Consider the following 10,288-nt stretch of genomic DNA (forward strand, 5'->3'; position numbering starts at 1 on the left):
ACGTCCGTCCTGGGGCTAGCCGGACGTCTATAATGTTATGAACGTCCGTCCTTGGCGACGGACGTTTATAGGCTGAACAAAGTGAACACGTGTCAGCCCTTTGGACGTCCGTCCTTGGTCGAGACGGACGTTTATAATGTTCTGGACGTCTGTCCTGGGTGACGGACGTTTAATAGGCTGAACTAGTAAACACCTATCAGCTCTTTGAACGTCCGTCCTTGCCCGCGACGGACGTTTATACTTGAGTGAACGTCCGTCCTAAGTGACGGACATTTATTAGGCTGAACAGTGAAAACCATGTGCAGCCTTTGAACGTCCGTCCCTGGCCGAGACGGACGTTTATACTATAGCGAACGTCCGTCCTCGGAGACGGACGTTAAAAGGCTGAACGTTTATAGCTGAACGTTTTCAAGTACCCATTGCAGCCCTTAGACGTCCGTCTCAGGGGGACGGACGTCTACGAGGCTGAACGTTTCAATTTCCCAAGTAGGGACCTTACACGTCCGTTTTCGAAGGGCTCGGACGTCTATAATAAACACAGACGTCCGTGCCCTTATAACAGACGTTTAAGGTACTGACAGGGTGGTTGGATATTTAATTCTCTTCAGGCCCTCAACGTCAGTCCTAAGAGGGCACGGACGTCTATAATATTATAGACGTCCGAGCCCGTATAACGGACGTTTAATGTACTGACAGGGTGGTTGGATATTTAATGCTCTTCAGGTCCAGAGACGTCCCATATGCGGGGCCAGACGTTTATACTATTATAGACGTCCGGGCCCTCTTAGGACGGACGTTGAGGGCCTGCCATGGGGAGTTGAAACGTTCAGTTTGTTCAATATAATAGACGTCAGCCCCCCAAAACGGACGTTTATCATATTACAGACGTCGACGCAACCAAGGACTAACGTTTAAACCCACCCGCGAATATCATTTTTAAATCCTCAAAGACGTCACATTAGTGACGAACCGGACGTCTATACTATTATAGACGTCCGTCCACAAGCTCGCCGGACGTCTAAGAGTATAATATCGTGCTCCCGCGAACCAGTGACCAGTTAACGTTTGGAAACGCACTGTTCATCGTCTTCCTCCGCAAAACGCTGCTGCGCCATTGATTTCCAGGTGAGTTTTCTCGTTTTTGGACCGTTTAAATTCATTTTCAATCCGATTACATTGCTCTGTGATGAAATACCTTTGATTTGAACCGATTAAAAATCGTTTTCGGTCCATTTTTTTGCAGACTCTTGCGTGTTCTTGGAGGCTTCTTTGATTGTTTTTGGACTGCGTTTTAGGCCGTTCACTCCTCCGTTTTCATCCTTTTCATTTCGAATCTACTTTTCAGGTTAGCTTGTTGGTTGAAATTTTTTTGTATGCATGTAATTGAGTTTTGTGAATGCACGTTTTTTACTGTAAAATGTGACTGCGTAATTGGCTTTTGAATATATCTGTATTAGTTGTGTATTATATAAGTATCAAATCATTGAGTGACACTTAGTTCCCGTTTGAAATTTAAGACAAACGATTAATCTTTTAATCGTTTGTGTTAAATTTTGAATTGTCCGATTGGACAGTTTGAGAAAATTAATTTCCATAATTTGCAATTCCATGTCATTTGGAGTTTAAGGATAAGATTGATAAAATTTCGGTTCAGTACTTGTGTTGTTCTCCGGATGCATATTTGATTGTGGTCATCGTTGACTACTCTCATTTCGTGTATTTCGGAGACCAATGCGAAATGCTGCCGAAATCTTATCAATTTTATGATGTAGACTTCAATGCACGTGGCTGATATAATTATGAAAATTAGTTTTTTTGAATGGGTAGGGCCTAACCTTGTGAGAGTTAAAACACTTGAACTAATGATTTTACGAACATAGTATGGATCGAAGCTGGATGAAGGAACGTCGCATCAGTGAAGAGTATGAGAAGGGTGTTTCGAAGTTCTTGCAATACGTTGAACAAAATGCTAAGTCCGTCAACGGGAAATATTTTTGTCCTTGTGTGCGTTGTCTTAATCAAATACGGCAAGACTTAGGCAATGTGCGTGACCATCTATTCATGTACAGCATAATGAGGACTTATACCGTTTGGACTTGGCATGGAGAACTACTGGAGCAGCAAACCACGTCACGAGGAACGGATTATGTGGAAGAATGGATGAGTGACCATTTAGAGGACATGATACGTGATGTCGGTGAAGATAATTTTGTAAGGGCTAATTTGTATGATTCTCTTATTAATGATTCAGAGCAACCGTTGTTCCCAGGATGCTCGAACTTTACACGTCTGTCTTCAACTTTAAAATTATTTAGTTTAAAAGCAAGGAATGGATGGACCGATAAAAGTTTCACCGAGTTGTTGGAGTTGTTGAAGGAGATGCTTCCAGAAAATAATACTCTACCTATTCGTAATTACGAGGCCAAAAAATTTTTATGTCCAATGGGTCTTGAATATCGAAAGATACATGCTTGTCCTAATGATTGTGTTTTGTACACAAAGGAGTTTGCTTCGTTAAAGTATTGTCCAACATGTGGTTTATCCCGTTTTAAAAAGAAATCTGACAGAGTCACTGGTGATGAAGGTAATGATGGTGCACCTGCTAAGGTGATGTGGTATTTGCCTATAATACCTAGGTTCAAACGTATGTTCTCTGTTAAAGAAGATGCAAAGAACCTTAAATGGCACTCTGACGAAAGAAAGTGCGATAATCTTCTTCGACACCCTGCTGATTCTCCACAATGGAAAAAGATTGATGACAAATTTCCTGAATTTGGTGCAGATCCAAGAAACTTAAGGCTTGCACTTGCAACTGATGGTATGAATCCTTATGGAAACTTAAGTAGCAAACACAGTTCGTGGCCAGTTATGTTGATGATTTACAATCTTTCTCCTTCGTTGTGCATGAAGAGAAAATATGTGATGTTGTCCATGATGATATCGGGTCCTAGACAACCTGGAAATGACATTGATGTTTACTTAGCACCTTTAATTGATGATTTGAAATTGTTGTGGGAAGAAGGCATCGACGTGTTTGACTCACATGTTCAGGAACAGTTTCGTTTGCGTGCAATGTTGTTTTGCACTATAAATGATTTCCCAGCATATGGAAACTTGAGCGGTTATAGTGTTAAAGGTCATTTTGCATGTCCCATATGTGAAGAAAACACTAGTTACCTTCAGTTGAAGCATGGTCAGAAGACAGTATATACAAGACATCGAAAATTTCTTCCTCGTAATCATCCTTATCGTAGATTGAAAAAAGCATTTAATGGAAGTGCTGAGGATGAGGTTGTGTGCAGACCCCGGAATGGTGAAGAGGTGTACAACGAAGTGAAAAACATTGACATTGTGTTTGGAAAACATCATAAAAGTACCTATGCAAAGAACATCTGGAAGAAACGATCGATATTTTTTAAGCTTCCATATTGGTGTGAACTTGATGTTAGACATTGTATTGATGTGATGCACGTTGAAAAAAATGTTTGTGACAGTGTTATCGGAACTTTATTAAACGTCAAAGGGAAGACCAAAGACGGAATAAAAGCAAGACAAGATTTGGCTGACATGGGAATCCGATCTGAGTTACATCCACAGATAATAGGAAGACGCACCTATCTGCCCCCAGCCTGTCACACACTTTCCAAAAAAGAAAAACAAAGTTTTTGTAACTGTTTAAGAAGTGTGAAGGTTCCGCAAGGTTATTCTTCAAACATTAGTAACCTTGTGTCTATGCAAGACTTAAAGCTAGTTGGTTTAAAGTCTCACGATTGTCATGTATTGATGCAACAGTTGTTACCAGTTGTTATTCGAGGTATATTACCTCCTTCTGTTAGGGGTATTCTGACACGTCTGAGTTTTTTCTTTAATGCCATTTGCAAGAAAGTTGTTGACCCTCGAGGTTTAGATGAATTGGAAAATGAGGGAATAAGACTACTATGTCAATTGGAGATGTATTTTCCACCTTCCTTTTTTGACATCATGGTACATTTGATTGTTCATCTAGTCAGAGAAATTCGAATATGTGGGCCGGTCTTCTTAAGGTGGATGTACCCAGTTGAAAGATACATGAAGATCTTAAAGGGATATGTCAAGAATCAGTATAGACCAGAAGCTTCAATCATAGAGCGATACGTTGCAGAAGAAGCCATTGAATTTTGTTCAAGTTATATGCCATCTTGTGAACCCGTCGGTCTTCCCAAGAGCAAAAATGAAGGAAAATGTGAAGGTAAGGGTGTTCGAGGTGTGAGAATTCAAAGTGTTAGCAGAAAAGAAATTGACCAAGCTCATTTGTACGTCTTAAACAACACTGTTGATGTGATTCCTTACATTTATGACCACGTTAATGAAATAAAGGCAGCAAACCCAAAAATGAGTGAAAAATGGCATCTTAATGAACATGTGAAAACCTTCTTGGGATGGTTTAAGAAAAAGATGTATGCGACTCCACATGTTTCTGAAACTTTATTGAGGTTATCTCGTGGGCCGAACACAGAGGTCATTACATATGGTGGGTACTATATAAACAATATTTCGTTTCAGACAAAGGTAGAAGATGACAAAAGCAGAGTTCAAAATAGTGGCGTCACACTACAAGCTGAGGCTGTGCACTTTGCTAGTTCTAAAGACAAAAATCCAATCACAGCATCCATCAGTTATTTTGGAATAATACAAGAAATATGGGAAGTTGATTACATTACTTTTAGAGTACCAGTTTTCAAGTGTAAATGGGTTGATATAAATTCTGGTGTCATGATGGATGACCTTGGTTTCACATTGGTAGACTTGAACAAGATGAATTACACTGATGAACCATTTATCATGGCTAGTCAAGCAAGACAAATATTCTACGTAAGTGATCCATCGAATAACAAATGGTCAGTGGTTTTAGAAGGTAGAAACATGCATGGACATGAGGATGACGATTCTCTTGATATACTTGAGACAACATCTGTTGCATGTAGACCCACTGAAGACCCAGTTGATGACGTTGCCGATGTAATGCAGGCAAGTCGTAGTGATCACAACGAAGGCATTTGGGAAAAAACAATTAATTAATAGGTTAATATTTTCACTTTTATTGACTTTATATGTATGTTCATCATAATTGAATTATTACTAACGTTGTATAATTTTTCAGGTATGTCGGCCTCAGACTCAGGATCGGGAAAGAGCAGACGTGGACGAGGCGTCACCCGAGTGGCAGATGTGACATCCGGACGCGTGGATGGTCAGAGGAGGCATGTTGACATTGACCCCAGATCAGGTCATCCATCAGGGCCAAATGCTGATAGGTTTAGGAGTTATCTGGGCAAGTTAGCAAAAAGTCATGTCTCTATCCTTCATGCATGTTGGGATGACGTCCCAGAGGTCGACAAGAACCTCTTATGGCAAGATGTTCAGGTATGTTTATACTTCATGCAATTTGTGATATACTTATCTGTTATGTTTTCTTTTGGTAACAAGTTTTTGGTTTTAAACAGCAACATTTTGATATTCCAAACACAATGCAAATCAGAAAGAAAGTGTTATCGCATATAGCGATAAGATGGAGGGATTTCAAGACAAGGCTGACACGACTATATGTCTTTGGAGATAGACAACATGAAAATCCATCTCAGCATTATACCTTCACAGAGGAGGATTGGATGCAGTTTCGTGCATCTAGAGAGTCTGAGGAATGGAAGGTATGTTTCTTAAGATCGTCTTTCGTTGAGTTTTTATGATTTTACACTTACTTATATACATGGTTTCACAGGATAAAAGGTTAGCCGCCCAAGAAAGACAAAGGTTAAACGACGCACCCCACTTGTTATCACGAGGTGGATATGCAAAATTGGAGAAGAAACTGAGAAAGTCTAGAGCCGATGCCTTGGGACTTGAGTCGCCGGACCTAGCACCTGCACCTGCTAGGTACGAGCTATGGAAGGCTGCTCGGACTAAATCTGATGGGAACATGACATCTTCCTCAGCTGCCTTGATCTCACAGAGAATTGTAAGTTCAAATTATAAGCAGTTATTTGATTGTGTATCTATCACAGCATGTCTTCTAAGTAACTTGGTTTTTTTATGTGCAGGATGAGTTGGTTGAGCAGCAGACTCAGGGCACATTTGCTGGCCAAGGTAGGGACGACATTCTGACAACGACCATTGGAAGGCCCGAGCACCCAGGACGTGTACGTGGAGTTCCTGGGGCGATTGGTCTTCGTGACTATTTTGGCCCTACACAGAAAACCCCCCAATCAATGAGTCAGGAGACACTGAGGCAGATGGATCTTCAATGGGAGGAAAGACTCAACCAAAGCATGAGATCAATGGAGCAACGATTCATGGAGCAGCTACAAGAACAAAAACAAATACAAAGAGCGCTTGAAGAAAAGCTGCATTCCATGACGCAAGGCAACATGGGGGTCGATGAAACTCCCACACCACCTCGTGTCAGCACTAAAGGATCATGCTCTGCTGTAGACCCCACTCAGTATAGCGGTCAATATGAGCTGTTGGTTGATGGGGATCCCCCACGCATTGTGGCTGTCGGACGAGTGCTTGAGGGAGGGGAGACCATTCATGGTGTTGCCATATCAGGTGCCTGTACCCACTCCAGAAATTAACTTTGTGGGGGAGGCCATAGGATCATTTATTGCATGGCCTAGAGCATTGATCATGTCCCACATCGCTACTCCACAGGTATAATGTCTTTTAAAATAGTATTTCTATGTTTATTCTTCATATAATTGTTGACAAAGCTTTGACGTAAATTCTTATCTTCAGTTCACACGTCCTCAGAAGCAGCCAATTCATGATACAGTCATACATGAAGATGATGAGATGGCTGAAGCGGAGGATGATCCTCTATCAAAGTTAGTGACAAAATTACCCAGATTAAAGAAAGCATCATTAGAACTCTACTGGGATTTGAGGGTATTTGGTCTTCCCCCACATGTGCCAGTTTATATCACATTTTCTGATGCATTGGAGGTGATTGGGGGAGACAGGATGTTGAATATTTCCATCATTCAGCTGTGGTGCATGTAAGTTACTCAATTTGGTCTTTCATATTACTTTTATTTACATTGTTATATAGTTTCTAACAACTTAACTTTGTTGTTTTAGGTACATGGACACAATCGTTGTAGACCAAGGTCGGTCTTCCATGTACGAATTTGTTGAACCTCAGACCATTCAACCGTCTGGTAACACACTTCAAAACAGACAAGATTATTTGCAAACATGGATGGATGAGTCAAAAAGAGACGTATACCTTGTGCCATACATTGACGGGTAGGTGTTGTTATATGTGGTCAGTTTATTATTATAGTTTCGTTAATTAGTTGAATAACTATTTTGTCCTTCGTGATAGGTCGCACTGGCAGCTGATGGTAATCCTTCCCAAACAATGTAAAATTATATTTTTTTGTTCGTTGCACAGGAGGATGAAAACTGAGTTGAGAACCATGCTTCAAGGGTAAGTGTTTCTCCAAAAATGACTTTGAATTTGATGTTCACCTTCAACTTTTATGATAAAATAGTCATATTAATTATACTTTGTGTTTTCAATCTGTACAAAGTTATTGGTAAATCTCGTGGTCAACTGGTTCAAGTTTTGTATCCAAAGGTTGTAAGTCATTTAACGTTTCCTTTTCATTTATGTTATTGAATGATCTAAATTCTTAACTATTTAGTTTGTTATTTTAGTGTAACCACCAGGTAGATTCATGGGAATGTGGCTTCTATGTGATGTGTTGGATTAAGACCATCATTCGAGCAGTCATTACAGATGACTGGAATGAGGTAATGATGTATACCTTCAATACATTACAAATCATATTCATCTACAACTATATATGAAACAATAATGAATCTTTGTTGAATTTTGCAGCGCTTCAAGACTACATCGCCTATTACAGAAGACACAATTAAACAGATAAGGCAGGAGTGGACCGCTTATCTTCTGCAAAGATGGAGTTAGGAATAGTTATATTTCTTGTTGAACATTGTTTAGTTTTTTAGTTTAAGTTTTATGTTGATAGTTTGGTAGTGGATTGAACTCCACATTAAGTAGAACTTTGTTTATATAAAACGCATTTTTATATTATTGCAAAATTGTTCTGGGACATTTTTCTGCTTTTCAGGTGTGGTTTTATTGAAAAAATAAACTAATTTTTAAAAAAAAAACGCCCAGTAGACGTCCGTTAGTGCACAGTCGGACGTCTACAGACGTCTGTCAGTGCACACACGGACGTCCACCCCCCAGCTCCTACCTAAAACATTTCAGCAAGGTAGACGTCAGGGGGGAGGAGGCGGACGTATATATAGACGTCCGTCCAGACACAACGGACGTTTATATAGGCGTCCGTCCAGACACAACGGACGTTCGTGTAAACGTCCCTCCTGACACAAAGGACGTTCATGTCGACGTCCGTCATGACACAACGGACGTTCATGTAGACGTCCGTGCTGACACAACGGACGTTCATGTCGACGTCCGTCATTACACAACGGACGTTCATGTAGACGTCCGTGCTGACACAACGGACGTTTACAGAGACGTCCGTTCTGCCACAACGGACGTCTGAGCGACGTCACCCACATAAACGTCGGGCGTACGGCGAACGTCAAAAGGCCAAAATATCGGACGTTAAAACCCCTTTCTGCACTAGTGAAATATCACAAGAATATGTTTTGAATTTATTCAAAAATTTCTCAATAATAAATAAATTATAAATAAATTCTTACATGTTTATTCTATTACTAAAATGGTGACCGATATATCTATAAAAACTTTCATTAAACATTATTAGAGTAGATTGCATATTCTTATAAACGTAGTGGACTAAAGATAAATTATGATTATAAAATTTACATATAGTTTATTTGTCAAGATAAAATATGCTTTAATAAAACTAATACTTCTCCTCAGAATTTATAGTTCTTTTTACAGATGTTAAAATATGTGACTAGGTACATGGATTATAATCAAATATATTTGACACCACGCTTCGAAATTAGAAAAAAAAGTAGATTAATATATATATAAATTATGTGAAGAAAGTCTAGTTTTCACCATTTTCATAGTTTTTCTAACTTGAAAAATAAGTTAGAAAAAAAATCAGAAAACAACAAACATCATGTCAACGTTGAAAATTACTTATGATATGCTGTTTTTCTTCTTATATATTTGTTGTTACCTATCAAGCATAATACATCGATAAATGAATTGATATATAATTAAATAGTAAGAATTTTGAACTTTTGAAATTTTTTTAATTAATTCATGTATACATTTTTTATTTTTTTATTTTGTTATCGTTTCGAAATTGAGATATAGATACTTTAACACCTTTTACTATCAATAATAAATATTTCTCTCATTTTAACAATCTATTGTGGTTAATTTCAGATTTTATTTTTTTATGATGTTAGTCATAAAATATTTATTATTGTTAATCATAAAATATTCATTATCGTTTGGAACCGCTGCACCACCGAATGACCATCGCAAACACCCTGCATCGCCGTGCCACGAAAAGTCACACCATCGCACCACAAAACCAAATAAAGTAAATAAATTTTTTTGTAGAGGGTTGGAGAGGTGGAGGGAACAAGGGGTGGTAGTAGAGGGAGCAACACCCGGTTCTTTTATGAGAAGTTTTCATGAATTATGCTTAGACCATTTTAAAAATGCATGTTCTTTTTATTTTTTTATTTTTTTTTAGAATTGACTCGATGTTTGTTAGATTATGTTTTTGATAAATCAAATAATTTTGAGGTGATTCTTGTAACGAGATTATCAAACAAAATTGTTTTTCAATCTAAATTAAAGTATTTTAATTTAGAATTCCACAATTTACACAAAATTTATTTGTAAACTATTTATATTTTAGACTAATTTTATAAATATATCTAATTCAATGAATTATCTTTTATTATGTTAATATTAATTTGGAATTCATGTATTTCTTTCTAATAATTATTTCTTTAGAAAATATTGAATAATCTTGAAATTTTAGTTCCTAAAATCAGAATTTGCTTTCGATACGGTGAATAAAAATATTGACGATAAAGGTGTATTAAAGCAGAGTATGTTTAAAAACTGGAAACGTGAATTGCAAAAAAATAAATGAATTAGAAAAGTAAATTCAAGAATCATATAAGGAAATAAAATAAAATACTAAAAGTAAAATAAGAATTGGTAAAAAAGAAATCAACTAAAACGAGAAGTTAAATTGTCACAATCATGATCACTGGAATTATTATTAAATCAGTATAGTTGGTGTAGTGGATTGAT

General features: G+C 38.0%; 1 protein-coding gene across 1 annotated transcript; it reads left to right on the forward strand.

Moving 5' to 3' along the window:
* The first annotated feature begins 5,001 nt into the window (after window positions 1-5,001).
* On the forward strand, window positions 5,002-8,126 carry LOC148199420 (uncharacterized). The gene is made up of 11 exons (XM_088112656.1): window positions 5,002-5,032; window positions 5,141-5,403; window positions 5,484-5,687; window positions 5,759-5,995; window positions 6,078-6,687; window positions 6,772-7,031; window positions 7,114-7,281; window positions 7,361-7,465; window positions 7,569-7,615; window positions 7,696-7,791; window positions 7,880-8,126. Exons 1-5 carry the CDS (start codon window positions 5,002-5,004, stop codon window positions 6,609-6,611), a joined length of 1,269 nt encoding a protein of 422 aa, XP_087968782.1. The 3' UTR covers window positions 6,612-6,687; window positions 6,772-7,031; window positions 7,114-7,281; window positions 7,361-7,465; window positions 7,569-7,615; window positions 7,696-7,791; window positions 7,880-8,126.
* The last annotated feature ends 2,162 nt before the right edge of the window (window positions 8,127-10,288 follow it).

Source organism: Vigna umbellata, chromosome 4 (assembly GCF_029865625.1).
Source record: "Vigna umbellata cultivar VRB3 chromosome 4, Vumbellata_1.0, whole genome shotgun sequence".
NCBI classification, from domain to species: domain Eukaryota; kingdom Viridiplantae; phylum Streptophyta; class Magnoliopsida; order Fabales; family Fabaceae; genus Vigna; species Vigna umbellata.

Excerpts from the sequence above, each read along its gene's own strand:
- LOC148199420 (XM_088112656.1), top strand. The coding sequence starts at position 5,002 with ATGCAGGCAAGTCGTAGTGATCACAACGAAG. Across the intron at positions 5,688-5,758 it reads GAGAGTCTGAGGAATGGAAG|GATAAAAGGTTAGCCGCCCA; the intron begins GTATGTTTCTTA and ends ATGGTTTCACAG. Across the intron at positions 5,996-6,077 it reads CCTTGATCTCACAGAGAATT|GATGAGTTGGTTGAGCAGCA; the intron begins GTAAGTTCAAAT and ends TTTTATGTGCAG.